This window comes from Eubalaena glacialis, chromosome 4, assembly GCF_028564815.1.
Source record: "Eubalaena glacialis isolate mEubGla1 chromosome 4, mEubGla1.1.hap2.+ XY, whole genome shotgun sequence".
Lineage (NCBI taxonomy): Eukaryota > Metazoa > Chordata > Mammalia > Artiodactyla > Balaenidae > Eubalaena > Eubalaena glacialis.
Window position 1 is genome coordinate 36,940,303 of NC_083719.1, and position 16,401 is coordinate 36,956,703.

The 16,401-nt window shown below is 38.6% G+C and overlaps 1 protein-coding gene across 1 annotated transcript in view; it reads right to left on the minus strand.

Moving 5' to 3' along the window:
* Window positions 1-15,514, minus strand: part of FGF10 (fibroblast growth factor 10) — a 79,820-nt gene extending 64,306 nt beyond the window's left edge. Inside the window, exons 1-2 of the mRNA XM_061187766.1 lie at window positions 15,334-15,514; window positions 14,538-15,242 (exon numbers count right to left, since the gene is read on the minus strand). Of these exons, the coding sequence (XP_061043749.1) occupies window positions 14,538-14,868 (331 nt within the window). The 5' untranslated portion in view covers window positions 14,869-15,242; window positions 15,334-15,514. The remainder of the gene's footprint in view (window positions 1-14,537; window positions 15,243-15,333) is intronic.
* Window positions 15,515-16,401: the final 887 nt, after the last annotated feature.

Below are 16,401 nucleotides of genomic sequence, written 5' to 3' on the forward strand. Positions count from 1 at the left end.
CCCTCTTGCATCTCCCTCCTTCCCACCCTCCCTATCCCACCCCTCTAGGTGGTCACAAAGCACCGAGCTGATCTCCCTGTGCTATGCGGCTGCTTCCCACTAGCTATCTATTGTACATCTGGTAGTGTATATCTGTCCATGACACTCTCTCACCCTGTCACATCTCACCCCTCCCCCTCCCCATATCCTCAAGTCCATTCTCTAGTAGGTCTGTGTCTTTATTCCCGTCTTGCCACTAGGTTCTTCATGACCTTTTTTTTCCCCTTAGATTCCATATATATGTGTTAGCATACTGTATTTCTTTTTCTCTTTCTGACTTACTTCACTCTGTATGACAGACTCTAACTCCATCCACCTCATTACAAATACCTCCATTTCATTTCTTTTTATGGCTGAGTAATATTCCACTGTATATATGTGCCACATCTTCTTTATCCATTCATCCGATGATGGACACCTAGGTTGCTTCCATGTCCTGGTTATTGTAAACAGAGCTGCAATGAATATTTTGGTACATGACTCTTTCTGAATTATGGTTTTCTCAGTGTATATGCCCAGTAGTGGGATTGCTGGGTCGTATGGTAGTTCTATTTTTAGTTTTTTAAGGAACTTCCATACTGTTCTCCATAGTGGCTGTATCAATTTACATTCCCACCAACAGTGCAAGAGTGTTCCCTTTTCTCCACACCCTCTCCAGCATTTATTGTTTCTAGATTTTTTGATGATGGCCATTCTGACTGATGTGAGATGATACCTCATTGTAGTTTTGATTTGCATTTCTCTAATGATTAATGATGTTGAGCATTCTTTCATGTGTCTGTTGGCAATCTGTATATCTTCTTTGGAGAAATGTCTATTTAGGTCTTCTGCCCATTTTTGGATTGGGTTGTTTGTTTTTTTGTTATTGAGCTCCAGCAGCATTTTTAATATTTCTATTTCTACCAACATTCTCTCTATGAAGATACAGGTATTCTCTAAGATGACACAGGCTTTCTCTACTGTGCTCTTCACTTCCTTCTGAGCCTCACCAAAGGGCCTTTAATATCTATATTTCTCCCAAAAGTACATTTAAGGCAATCTAGGCTTTTTCTATCATGTGCTCCAAAATACTTCCAGCCCATACTCATTACCTAGTTCCAAAGTCATTTCCACAGTTTTAGGTATATGCTACAGCAGCACCCCACTCTGAAGTATCAAAATCTGTGCTGGTTTCCTGTGTCTGCTGTAACAAATTATCACAAATTTGGTGTCTTAAAACAATAGAAATTTATTCCTTCACAGTTCTGGAGGCTGGAAGCCTAATATTAGTTTCATTGGGCCCAATTCAAGGTATCAGTAGGGCCAAGCTCCCTCCATGGGCTCTAGGGAGAAAATCTGTTTTTCTCCTCTTCCAGCTTCTATAGCCACATTCCTTGGCTCTTGCCTCCTTCATTTGTCTTCACAGCCAGAGCTTTGCATCTTTATGTCTCTCTTTGTCTGCTTCCATCATCAAAGTGCCTTCTGCTATCTAATCTCCCTGTGTGTCTAATCTCCCTGTCTCTCTTTTATAATAAGAACAAGTGATAGCATTTAGGACTGACCTTGATAATGCAGGATAATTTCCTCATCTCAAGATCCTTAACTTTATTACATCTGCAAAAATTTTATCATATAAATGTAACATTCACATACTCTGGGGATTAGGACCTGATATCTTTGGGTGACTGTTTTTCAGCATACTATAGTTATTATCTCCTAAAATAGGTATGCTCCTAGAATCTAGTCCTTAACCTTGGAAATGATTGAACAAAAATACTTTAATAATTGTATTTGGTTTAATATACTTATTTCATAGATTAAGTTTCTGAGGCCAAGATAAAGTAAATGATGTGCCTGATTGCACAGCAAATGTTTTGACACAGCCAAGACTATGAACCGTATCTCTTTACTCCCACTCTTTTGCAGTATGTTCTTCTCTAAATGAATCACCAAGAATTGCTCATTTCTTAATTGTCACCAAATTACTCCAGAACCCAAATACAACTCTGAAGCTATAAAGAACTATCCCACAGTCAGCATCAATTTTAAAAGAGAGTAAATTCATCATGTATCTCTATTGAACAGTCAGTAGTAACCTGAGGCAAATCGGAGAAATATGGGAAACAACCCATTTCAAGGATTACACAAACTTTCATTCGGAAGTTTGTATGAATGCAAGTATTTAGCATTTAGTTAAGTAATGAGGCCTGGTTTATTTTTCTAAGTTCTCAGAATTGTAGAACTTAGAACTCAATGGAATTTTAAAAGATAATTTACTTCAACCGCATTTTTCAGGTGGGTAATATGTTAATCACACTTTCCAGACCAGGTGACGAGACCAAAGAAAGTCTTAAGTGTCTTGGCTCAAGGACACGCGGTTAAAAAGAGAAATTTATCTAATAAACATATAGAGAGGACCCATTACACGCGGTTAAAAAGAGAAATTTATCTAATAAACATATAGAGAGGACCCATTATATTCCAGACAGTATATTAAGGGCTGGCAGGCAAAGGTCAGTGTGATGCATACAGTGCTCACCCCCAACAAGCTTTCTGTGTATGAGGAAACTAGGTGGGTAAATTCATCAAGTGTGAGATTGTGTTAAAATACTAGATACTGAGTGTTGGGTTCTGTGGAGACAGTAGAGTGGTCAGGAAGGTTTCCTAGAGATGACATCTAACTGGGACCTGAAAGAAAGGGGACAAGGGGCAGGAACATCACTCCAGCCAGACCTAGGAGTGTGTGCAGAGGTTGCATGTGAAGGAACAAGGTATGTTCGGGAGCTAAAATCAACTCAGTATGTCTATGATGGGGAGTATAGTAAGAAAGGAGGTGGGGGTGAGGGTTTAGAAGGAGCAAATCTTGAGGGCTTTACATGACATGCAAAGAGATGAAGTTATTATTCTGAGGGTACTGGGAAGAAACTGAAGTACTTCATAGAGAACGGGCTTGTGTAGATTTGTGCCTTACACAAATCAGAATGGCTAAGACTAGGGTGATTTTGTAATGCGGTACTTTGAGAGCGAATAGGGTGCTACTGATAACATGCCAGAACAAGAGACACATCTGAGACTGCTCCAGGCAAACCAGGACAGAAGGTCACCCTAGCCAAGGCTGTCCTAGATTTGAATCCTGCCTCACTTACGGTAACTATATAACTTCAGTCTGGCACCATAACTTTTAGACTCAATATTCTCATCTAAAGATAGTATGGGGGTAACAGTGACTCTTTTACCCATTTCACAGAATTTTTCTGAGATCCAACTGATGAAAACATTAGAATTCTTTATAAACTATAAAATAAAGTTAGGTGGTATATGATATCGCTTTTCTGTTTAATTTTTTATTATCTTATGACTTAGGGGTCTTTTCAGAAAATGGGATAATTAAAAACAACACAGTAGTCACAGCATAAAACAGTAATAAGAGCTAACATTTTTGAGCTCTTAAAATGTGACAGGCCCTATATTGAGAAATTTACATTTGTAAATTTACAAACTCATCCTTCTAACAGTGATGAGGTAGGTGATATTATTATCCTCACTTAACAGTTGCACAGATCAAGTCCCTGGGAGTCGTTTGTCCAAGGCCACACAACTATGCAGTTTTAGAACCCAGATTCTACATCAAGAAGTTTGTCTGCAAAGCTCATGGTCTTAATAGTGGGTGCAGTTGCATATATGCTGTCAGCAGCCTGCTCCCTTGAAAGACTTAAGTATACTCTTTCGCAAGAAAAAGAGCTGTAGTCGATTTTTTTTTTCCCCTAATCACCTAAACCAAGTAAATCTGAGACAATTTAGAATGGCAATGACAAGAAAAAATATACAGGTGGAGCAAGTAATATTGATGCCTCAGTAGTTCCCTTTGGGAATCTGCTGTGAAATTGTAAAACCCCTTCCCAGTGATATGTGTAAGTTAAGAACTTCTGCAGGAGGAGCTATTTTAAAATTTTAAGTAGTGATCATTTAGCAAATCAGGAATGCTAAAGATGATGCCATTTGGTATAGATCACAGGAACTACTTTTTCATGTCCCTAGTATGAAAGTAGTTCTGGGTTTTTTGGTCAGATCAAGCTACGGTTTTAATATTTTTAGGTTATATCAATTATACTATAATTTATACCCTTTTCAAATATCTCTCTGCCTTCTCTCTTTTCTTTACTTCAAAAAGTAAAACAAATATATAATAGAAAAGGCCGATTTTAAATGCAAACTATATAAGTGTAATATTTTAGCAGAGAACTTAAGTCCTCAAATCTAAGTATATTTACATACTTCCCTCTCACATGATGGCACATTCTAGTGTATTTTGCTTTGTATTTCGTAAGATACCCACCAATTTGTAAATTCTGCTCCACCCCAGTAGCCTGCCTGTTGTTTCCTGAAAACTTCATGTAAGGTTCTGTGCCTTCTTTTAGAATATTCTTACTCCTTTCTTCTTATCTAATTCTATCTGGAGTCCCTTATCCTCAGTGTGATACTCCCCGTGTCATTCATCCCTCCCCAGTTACACGTTGCTGTTTACTTAAATTCCATCCTGCTTCTTTGGAATTTAGTATAAACTGCCTTATATTACCTTCCAGCTGCCTGGGAAGATCTGTCTCTACCTCTAGACTGCAAACCCTTTGAGGGTATGGGCCAAAAAGTTCACAGTCATGGGATGAGAAACAAGAAGTTTAACTACAGAATATCCTGAAAGCTGAGCACCTGTGATAATCCTGGTTCAAAACCATATTATAACTTGAAATATAAGATTTATTTTGAAATATTTAAAAATTGAGTCACTTTTATTTTTTCCTTTAATGCAGTAATCTGTCTTCTTCTAATCTTCATGGTTACCTGTTTTGTCCTTATTTTGTGGTTGTTGTTGTTGTTGTTTTTCTTTCTTTTGTTCTTTTTTATTGTTGTGTCCTTGAACACATTTGTTACCTTCTATTCTTTATTTTTAGTTCTTCACTGTCTCCTCATCTTCAATTTTCAAATGTCTGCTACTAGTCTCTTAATGAACCAGACCTCTATGCTTCCCCCAAACTTCAGAACATTATGGATACTACAATTCCAAATCTTAAATTATTTCAGATATTCTAATATTTCTGTTTTTAAAAAATGCCAAGTGCATTCCTCATTCCTTCTTTTTTCTAATATTTTTAGTTTCCATTTCATCAAGTAATCTGCTGGTTGCTTTCCTGATACTTGCCCTTGAAATAAGAGAAGCATCACATTTACTTTTCCTTTATATAATACCCATTTGATGAGGGCACCATTAAGCTACTACAAACACTAACTTCAACTTCTCCAAACTTCTCACCAAACCCCAGGCTCAGTGTGCCTTTTCTGTACTTCTTGGAGGAGGCACCAAACTCTCCCCATGATGTTCCCTTCCTCCTACCTCCCATCTTCAGAAGGCTTCTCTAGCCTAGAATAGTTCCCAATTGTTTTCTGTTAGAGTACCCTGCTTGTTTTCCATACAGTTACCCCAATTTTTCATCTCTTTATTTGTTTGTTCTTTTTGATATTGTCTGTAGAGTGAAGCTCTGAGAGAGCAAAACCAGCATCTTTGTTCAGCATGTATTTAAGTGTCAGACAGTATCTGACACAAAGCAGGCACTTAATATATTTCTGTTGAATGAATAAATGATCTCATTTAATCTCTACCATGTAGGAAAGAGATAGGTATTGTTAATATCCTTGTTTTACTGATGACAACTTGCCCAAGTGATACACTATTGTCTGGCAGTTTGGAGCCTCAAATGCACCCACTTCTGTGTCTACAAAGCTTACTTTTGATCCAGGCCCATAATTGTAATCACTTTTAATCAAAGCCCACACTTTTAACCCCTCTACCCTTCTGCCTCTTTAGCAGGAACTCAGATTTAGCCTTCCTTACTCTGATACCGTGGCTGCGATTACTTCTGTGGGATTCCTTTTAGATCACAGGTTCTCATTTCAGTTAATTTAACATCCAGTTGAATGCCAGGGATTGGGTTATATTTCCCTCACACCTTTCTTGTCATGTCAGCCCTTTTGCAGCGCTACTCATTAGCTTGATCTCCTTCCTGAGAGTTCAAAACCCTTGTCTTCATCACTCCAGCAAAGCATCTCCTCCTCCTTTCACAGTCTATGTCTAAATGCTCTATGGCCTCTTCTGCTTTTCCTCTGGCTTCTAACATTCTAATTATATGTTCTTTACCATCTCTCTTGCTTCAGCTTTAAAGCATTTATGTAGTTTCATTCGCCAACTTTTTATACCATAATCTGATTAATATCCCTAGCACTTTTTTCTCTTCATCTTTGTGGAATCACATCCTTCTACAGAGACATTCCGAAAAATGCCCTAGAAATCTGGCTTACTACATTGCTAATTACTGTTATTAATAACATTGTAAATATATCTCACTTCAGATCATAAATAGTATAAAAATTAGTGTCATGTTTCCTCATGTTGCAGAATATTAATTTTTCTTTTAATAATTCTATCAATAAATCAAAGCTATCCCTATAGATAGATGGAAATCCATCTGTCTATATCTGTATCGATCTATCTATATAATTTGAAACAAACTGTAAAAAGAAGTTGGCTTTTAATTATTATTACAGTAACAAACCAATCTAACATACGTAAATAGTCAGATTCTGCATATAATAAAAGTAAATCTAATTCAGCAATCAGTGCCAAAAGGTTCTTTCTTGAGAGAAGTATGTGAATACACATATGCTATGAATTTCAATTTTAACTCCTGTCAGTGTCTCAATATTTTCTAATAAAGCTATGTGCATTTCTATATTTGGTCAGCCTGAAATACACATGCATGTACGGTTTACATTTTTCCCCTTTGATAACTATTATTAAAATGAGAACATTTGTTTCATTTTAAAGAGTTACAGTTGGCAGGGGTGTACAGAGAAGCTTTGTAATCTAAGTGAGGTTCTGGAAGTTGGAAATATTAAAGACCTCCAAATTAGTGTTCATCTTTTTGAAGTAAATGATGACTTCAAAAAGAAGCAAAATAATTATTTGATTTCCTAAATCATCTTCACTTTCTTTCTCTTATAGGAGTCCAGACAAATGCAAAAAGGTCAGAAAATTGACAAAGTAATTAGTAAGTGTTGCATATACTGAAACAACTTTTAGAAGAAAGGTGAAATGAATGTGTAGGGAGAGTTACTGGGAACAGAATATTTAACCTGATGGGAAAATGCAGATTGATGATTTAGACAATCAGCATCCATTCTCAGAAGATGCTTATTCGTGGTTTGCCCACTTCACTAAAGGCAAAGCTTTAAGAAATTGGCCTGAGTGCTGGGATAATGGGACTTCATTGGAGATTCAAAATGAGAAGAGGCACCTGATGGAGTATGTTGAATTTGCATTGCTGAAGACTTTTTTGCATAGAAAATAAACTACATATTTTGGTTGCTGATGTGCCAAAGTGATAAATCCAAAAACAGCTAGGCTACTGGTTCTAAACGTAACGTGGGATGCTAAGGAATGATAATGGATGACTTTCCCTTGCTTCAGTGGTATGTAAGGGGTTTAGACATGAGGGAAAAGGAAAAAAAAAAAAAAAAAGAAACGAAAAGGAGGAGAAAATAATGAAGTGGTGAAGGGGTGATAAAATATCAGGGATTCACAATGCCTCAGATGGCTGATATTTCAGATGTATAACTGCCTCAAGATAGAACTATTAGAAAGCAGTTGATGGGTCTTGAATTGTAGATTCTATGAATATGTCAAGTTATCCTCAAACAGGGGCAGTGCCTCAAAAAAGGTTAAGGATGAACTAACACATATGTTTATCAGTAAAACATGTTAACCTAAGGTCCTTGAAAGAAAATAATAATGATGGTAGAAAATAATAATTATTATGGGGAAATGCCTGTTTAAAAGAATTCTTAATTTTGCAGTTAGGATTAATTAATTAGAATTATTGAAGTTAATAATATTTTTAAAGTTCTTAATTTTGCTCTTTAGAATTAAGTTCCAGTTAACCCCCACTATTCATAATTAAGTTATCATTGTGGTGAAATTATTAGGTTATATTTAGTTGACAGTTACGTGAAGTTGGGGACATATTGACTTAATATTTTACCTCATCTATTATGGTTAATTAAATGATTCATTAATATCTTAATGTCATTGCTCATTGTAGGAAGCATGCCAAACATTTGAAACTTCCTCATTAATGATAACACACATACTGACAGATTAGATATAGGTAAAGGTAGACAGGTTTAGGCTGAAGAATTATTAGGTGAAGTATAAAATGAGGCAATACTTTACTGCCAGCACCATGAATCTATCAAATGGTAATTGGATGCACGTGTTAGCAGCAGTAAAACGTCACTGTCCAGTTGTCCACCTTACATGGGAATCTACTCTGAGTGTCATCTTTGATTTATTGTTCCAATTAGGACATAGCGTTCAAAGAAAGAATACAACTGACCTGATTTAAAAGCAAGGAAATCTTTAAGGCCATTATTTTGTGGGTGACCCAGCTCCCTTTTAGATATCTTGAAATTTTCTATTTGTGCAAAATCTGTACTAAATAAATACTTGGTTTTAAACTAATTCTGTAAAACGTTGACACATTTTATTCATTAATTCGGTACCAGAGTGTCGCTGGTGGCTTCCCAAGATGCAGGTATATTTTCTTACGCTAATTTTAAAGGCACGTTTCTAGGTTATCGCTTGTTATACCGACTGACCAGCACAGGTAGAGGTAATAGGCACTGAAAAAACAAGTCCCAATTGTGAAAAGTAAATATTTTTAATCTGCAAAACCAAGTAACAAACACCATTTGTCAAATGGCAAAGGTAAATGATCTTAAAACATTGCAATATATCAATACATGAAAAATTAAGATACTTCTGCATAAAAAGCTTGAGACAAAATGAGTTTCATTACTCTGCTAGATTGTAATAAAACTGTATTAAAATTAACATAAATCTTATGCCCAATTTTACTGGAAAATTAAAGGAGAACTTTAATTTCTGGGAGGGAAATGCTAATGTTTTACTTACACTAAGCAAACAACAACTATTAATGCTGACAAATGTTGGAACAGTAATACTAAAAATGTCATCTGAATTACTCTTCATTGCAAAGTTCACAGAATTAATGTTAAGATAGATTAAAATCACTTTGAACTAATACGCATGTATTATTCTTCCTTCTGAAGCATAATAAAGAAATATCATTTGTACTGCAATTTTGGATAAGTGTACAGACATTTAAGGCTTAGGAAAGATGGAGATATTCATAGGCAGCTCATAAATGTGAGGAACATTAGCTCCATTTCAAATGAACCGTCAACTTTTTTCCAGCATTTTGGCTTGTGGAAAGTCAGACGTTTGGATAATAAATGGGGTTTGCCTCTGAACATTAAGGTAATTGTGTAGGGATTTAAAGTGCTCATTCAGGTTCTACCATAAGTTCATTAAAAAATGAAGAAATGAACTGGAGTAAGGCTTTTCGCTCTAAACTGGGTAGTAAAAATGTAGAGGAAAAATGCATGCAATGGAGTTTCCTTCATTGTATAAGGCACAATTCTTCTTCTTTTAAGTTCTGTGCTTAAACGTCATTTTGAAAACACCTGCTTTTAAAGAATGGTGCATGCCTTTCGGTAATAGATTACTAAAATACTCAAGACCTAGAGATTGGTGTCTCTGAATTCTCATACTCCAGTATTGGCATGTGATTTCTGCCAACTGTTTTCTTGAGTTTCTTCTAGTAGATGGTTATAAATCAGGTTTATAAAGAGGAAACTCTCTGTAATTGTGCATTTTTAATGGATTTATGATAAATCCATCAAAGTGGAGGGTCCATATGGTAGGAATGCAGTAAAGGTAACAGGACAGTGTCATGTAAACATTAAATAGTGCCTTCCACCTTCATAAATCCTCGATCCTCATGATTAAATGCTGCCAGTTATAAATTATGCAACCAAACTCTAGAAACAACCACAACTTACATAAGACACCAGTGGAAGCCATAAGTTGTATATGGGTTTTCTTCCCAGAAAACTGTTGTATATTTATTAGGAGATAATATTCAAGTCCTTATTTTCCTCAAAAATTATTTTCTTATTTAACTTCCTAAAATAAGCTCTAGTCCTGATTAAAAAGTAATAATGTAAACCTTATTTACAAGACAATAATCAGTCATTTCTATGTGGTGAAATACCTTTTTGATTTGCGGAGTCATTTTAAAGCTTTAGGTCTCTAAGATTTGCTCCTTTTAGAGTCATACATCAGAAGTTTCTTCAACAGCCCAATTTCACACTTGTACTTACAATCAAATTGTTTTATTACATGTGGGAACAATTAAACATTTGGCCCTCAGCTGTAAACAATTACTATATACAACGATATTCATGGATTTTTCTTAGTCATGTATTCCTACTGCCTTCTGCGAGATGGATGTATGTGTACATTGTGTGTCCATGAGCAGTTACATTCTCAAATATAATATCAAAAGAGAGATTTCACCTAGAGAATGCACTAACATTGTCTGATACCATGTAGACACCTGCAATGATAACTTTAACATACTCACTCTGTTCCACTGTCATTTTACTGCTCTTCCAATTTCCTTCTGATGAACAGTTGGTGTGCATAGCAAAAAGCAATTAAGGATCTGGATAATTTGTTTTTTAGAGTTTTGTGGTGTCTACTTCTGATATATTGACATCAATGTTGTCAGTAGTAGCGAGGTAGAAGAAATAAGTAATGATAAAACCAAATCGACTTGGGCTTGAATCTGGCTCTGTCAATTTCTAGTTGAATGACCTTGGGTAATTTACTTTTTTTCAGGGTTAGTTTTCATATTTGAAAAATGTGGATAGTCCTATCTAAATCACAGAACTATTATGAGTGTTAAATGAGGTACATATTTAAAGAAATAGGGCACATACTACATACTCAGTGCACACTGATTTCTCTAATGTCTCACATACTCCTTTCCTGAAAAGACTCATAAGCACTGTGGCTTTCCATTTTGAGAATATCTATCCTTGGCTCTCTCAAGTTTAGGGATACATTTTCTTTTCACTAGACTCCCCTTTTCTATAAGTGACAATCAGGGGAGTAGCCCACAGCTGTTTTACTCACATGGACAGAAATAAGTCCACCGGTCCCAGTTGCAAGGGTACCTAACAGCTGTATCCAGCCTTTCTAGTAGGCCAGAACTGGAGCCGAGTGGTAATGTTTCAAGGGCAAAGCTCTAGATGTAAAGAATGATATAACAAACCTAAATGAGCCCGAGCATATCTAGTGACAGATATGCCACAGCTATTCTAAATTATTCAAGCTTTCTCAGACTTCTAGCAGGAGAAACATAATTCATCACTGCTCCCTTTATTCGACTCTCATATAATGGCAAAGGAGCAAACAAAAAATACCCCACCCCTAAAAATTTATAATAATCACTCAAAATGGAGAAGAGTTTCTCTAGCACATGTAATATTTTTAGAACCATCCAATTTCTGGGAACCAACTTTGGAGGTAGAAGTTAAAAATGGTTTTTCAGTGCTCATGGGTGATTTCCTTACTTCTCTTTTGTTAGCATTTTGCTGGCAAAAAGCCAGTAAAGCAGTTGTTTAATTACCCAGGACATCACAAACATGTAACCTCTTAGATAAGCTGTTACTGTATTTTAGCAGCAGTAATACTAGGGTCAAAAGTAACAAAGAAAATTAAGCTTCAAATAAGCAAACCTTAAAAGAACAGCTTTGTGTATTGAGAATAATTAATAACTTTTTTAGGAAAATGTTAGTGAAATGTGGTTTTTGGACAAGGAACTGACACTCTTCAGAGGTTAGATACCCTAATATTTAACAGGCTACCATTTGGTGGGCTGGCTGGCTGGTTACCCTGTAGGCATAGCGAAAGTTTGTTCTCATGTAATTATGCAACATTTAGACAATATCTTAATGATACCATGTAGTTCAGCTGAATCAGTCCAGCTGGAAATTGTAGGAGCATTCTGATTACCCAGCCACATGTGAAATTAAAGCTGTTTCAACCTCTACTATTCACTTGCTATGTCTTGATACAGATGTTCTTGGAAAACCTAAATTATTTATGGTTTGACATTATTTAACATAGCAAGCTCCACCCCCTTTCATTTTCAACCATTGATTAGGATTGCATTCCTATATAAGATATTATAATTTTAACAGGGACTATTAGTTATCATTTATCACATGGGAGACGTATTAGTATATTTTAGACAGTTAGGATGAAAATTTTCTACACTTGTTTTTACACAATAAAAATCATATACTTTTCTCTTTGCAGATAATTCTTACTGTAAAAGATATTTGAATGTGTACACTGGAAACCATTTACTAAATGGTTAATCACACAGTGATCATTATTTTAGAAAATAGTAATTTAAGTTGCATAAATAAACTACTATAGATTGCTCCTTACATCACATCTTAAAGACACTTAAAATACAGCAATAGCAAAGACAAGTTAGTGTAAAAAAAAATTTGCTTAAGGTTAACACTCTGAAATTTTATTATATTTCTTTGAGTTATTTCCATGAACTAAAAATACAAAGAATTTCAGTCCCTGTGAATTTTTTTTTTTTTAACTCCCAGCTCACTCTTCAGTAAGTGTTTGGGCCACTTCTTCCCCATCGTCCTACCTGGATGATATCACAACTATTTTGTTTTAGAAGTGAATAAAAGTATTAACATTTTAAATTAATAACCATAACATCTATACATCATATCTAATAAATTCAGGTAACAAATTACTTTGGAGCAAAAAAAAAAAAAAAACAAATGACATTATTTCAGCCACTTCTTATGAACAAGAATGGAAAAAATATAGGTAATGGACTATAGGTACATCTCTGGTAGTAAACATCAAATGGAATACTTTAAAACACTTACACAAATCTTTTTTATTACTTGTAAACATATTGTTAATTTTAGTAAATGGAAATAGCAGCTGAGGAGGAACAGAAGTTAATGTTGAAGGTATGTGAGTCCCCATAAGAAAAATGTCTTATTTCTTGTAAATCTTTATTTTAAAAAGATAATGCTAAGTTCTGGTTAACTGTCTTTCCCATTAATACCAGATACTTTCTGGGCTAAGGAATCATGAAGTATATGACTCATGTATTTAAGTTAGCTAGCAAATATATGCTTGGAATTCCCAAACAACTGACACAAAAAAATCCTTTGAAAAGGTGACTTGGAACTACCATTGAGATAATGCTAAATGGTCATTAAAGATGTTTAAATGTTATTGTCTACTGTCTTCAGTGTGCCATTACATAGCCTCAGGAGCCTTTCAAATTGCAATCAATAGAGGATGAATAAGTCTCACCACTTGAAAGTAAGCAGGAAAGGAAGCCAACAGAGTAATCTGGCTTTGCTGGACTGATTCAGGAAGAGACACAATGTTCACTCCTCCTCTTCTAGTTCTCCCTCCCCCTACCCAACCCACATCCCTGCAAGAAAGAAAGAAGAGAAAGAGCTAAAGAAGGAAAGAAAGAGGGAGGGAGAAAGGAAAAAGGCAAGAAATCCAAGGATGGGGCATAATTTGTACTGAGGTGAAAACCTCATCCTATGGGATAAACCAACACCATGGAAACAGACTTATGACTTTTACTTTGAAAATAAAAGAATGACAATGAAATTTGTGTGAGGTCTGTGTGACTCCAGTCCCAGATGTTTACAGTGCTGTAGTACTATGGCTCTGCAATATGAGAGGTTTCAGAAGAAACGAGTACAACAGGACACCACAAAGCAGCGCATATGCTATTGACAATGCAGACATGAGCATCATGTTACCAAGAGAGAAGGCAGGCAGAAGACAAATAGCAGCGGTGGTGCCTGAAAAGCTAACTTCATGGACTGCAATCACTCAAACCAACATGAGGGACCAAAAAAAAAAAAAAAAAAAAATCAAAACCAGAAAAATGCTTTTGCTCCTATCTAGAGGGGTGGTAGGGTAAAGAGATGGGGGTGGGGGAGAGTGAAATGGACTTTTCTTTCTTAAATAAAGTTCCCATAAAGTCCCTATAATTGACAGCGGATAATTATTTTCAGCTTGAGGAAACTGTCCTGAAACTCTTAATAAGATTGCCAGCCAAAAGAACAAAACGTGTTTACTTGAGCCATTTGCAGAAGGGAGGGAAAGGAGACCTTGGGATGAGGTGGGGAAGGGCGATGGAGACAGAGAGGGGCATCTATGTACTGCAACAACTCTTGGGCGCCCTGCGTGGTCCCGCGAGTGACAAGCCAGAGAGACGGGGCGGGTAGGGTGGCAAAGAGCCTGGGGGTGGGGAGGGAGCGCGCTGCGGGGAGGGGGTGAGGCGGCGCAATGTATACACCCGGGGCGGAGGGGGGGTGATTTAGTGTGAAAGTATTCCACTTAATCATTTTACAGGAGTTGGGGACGTAAATATTTAGCTGGCCACATCTGGAACAGATTCCCCCCCCCCACCGGGGTGGGGTGGGGTGGATAATTGGAAGGAGGGGAGCGCGCATTTGTTACTTACTGTACGGGCAGTTCTCCTTCTTGGTACCGCTGACCTTCCCGTTCTCAATCTTGAGAAAGTACTTGGTGAAAGAGAAGAGCTTTCTCCAGCGGACATCTCCTTGGAGGTGATTGTAGCTCCGCACATGCCTCCCCGCACTGGAAGGAGAGGAGAAAGACGAGGAGGACGAGGAAGAAGAGGAGTTGGTGGCCTCTGGTGACACCATGCCCTGACCAAGGGCTTGGCAGGTGACAGGGACGGAAGACACTAAGAACAGCAACAAGAAGCAGCAGCAGCAGCCGGGCAGGTGGGGAAAGGCTGAGGCACAATGTGTCAGTATCCATTTCCACATTGTACTGAAACTCTCGGCACTGGAAATTGTCTCATCAGAAGGAACATACTGGAACGGTAAGACCCGGTGCGAGGCAAGGAGACAGCTGGAGGTGGCGGCCGCTGGTTAGCTCCCTCTGGGCTCGGATCTGGCCAGAAGTGAAAGCACCAACATCCATAACTCCTCGGAAGGGCCGGCTGCCTCTTCTCGCTCCTTTCTCGGATCCGCTGCCGCGCGCCCCTCGGTCTCCCGGTGAATGTGGACGTGGGTGGCCGCAGTGGCAGGAGCTGGTGGTGGCCGTCGTGGTGTGGGTAACCCTCGATCTTCGCTCCCCCGGGAGTTACTTTGTTCTCCTCTTCACTCCTTTCTTCACCATGTTAGATGCAGAAAAAGGTCTGAAAAACAGATGACAGCACGGTGAACAAAACCCAAAGGGGCTGGGGTGGGAAGCTGGGGGAGGTATCTGCGCCCTTCTGCGGTTGGCACCTTGTGGTCCCTCTCCGCACAGCCCCAGCTTGCTGGCCAGTTCTAAAAGTGAGTCCCTTTGGGTTGTCAGAACTGGAGTCAGGGGCCCGGTCGCCGTTGTTCTCTTCCCCCTCTTGCTTTCTCTTTTTGGTGGTGCCTGTTGATTTGAAGCCTCCAGAAAGTCACTTCTTGTTTGGAGGGGATGGCGGTTGGTGTTTTGTTTGGCCCTATTTCCCTCCCCCCGCCCCCCCCCACCCCTTCCTTTGGAAAGCCCGCTTGTAAACAGGTTGAAGCCTGGAGTCTAAATGTCAGTGATTCTAAGCCAGAGGTGGGCTCTGCCTCTGCTGGCCAAACCTCATTTGCAGGGGTGGAGAAGCGGGGGGCGGGCGGGGGGAAAGGGGGTCAAACGGCGGTGGGACATCTGAAACCCTCGGCTGCTGGGAACGCCGAGGAGAGGGAGGGGGGAGGGGGCAGGGAGGGGGGAGAGCAGGGGAGCGAGGAGAAGGGAGCGCGATGCCTCTGCCTGGAGCTCGGGGGCTGCGGGTCCCTTCCTCGCCACCCGGGCCGCCGCAGCCTGCAGCCTCCGCCAGCGCCTCCAGCTTGGGCTAATTGCTGCGAAAGCGTCCTTGTTCTCGCAGCGCTGGTCACCGGAGCGAGCAGTATCCTCACGCTTTCCGAATTTTGCTGTCTTCCAGTCTGAACCAATCCCCTCTGGGGAGCCCCTTTCTCACTTGTTTTCCAGTATAGGATTTTTTATTTTTTTTATTTTTTATTTTTCCTTTTGGCAGTGAAGTACTTGAGAGCCACCTGGAGCCTGGGGCTTGGCTGACTTTTTTTTTCCCCCCTCGCTCGCAGAAGCAGGGGAGGGCTGAGGGAGAAAACAGAAGATGCTGAGGATAAACCCTCCAAGGCAGTAGATTATAAACTGGTGGGAGCGAGCAAAGAAAAGGAAGACATAATTAGCTTCCTTTCCTCCTCTTCTGCCAGCTTCCAAGGAGGTCTCTGCTTTAATGAATCACTGATTTCTCGCTTCCTTTGCTGAACTAAAAAGTTCACACTTTGGCCCTCTCTGACTTTTAAGCTCAGGGA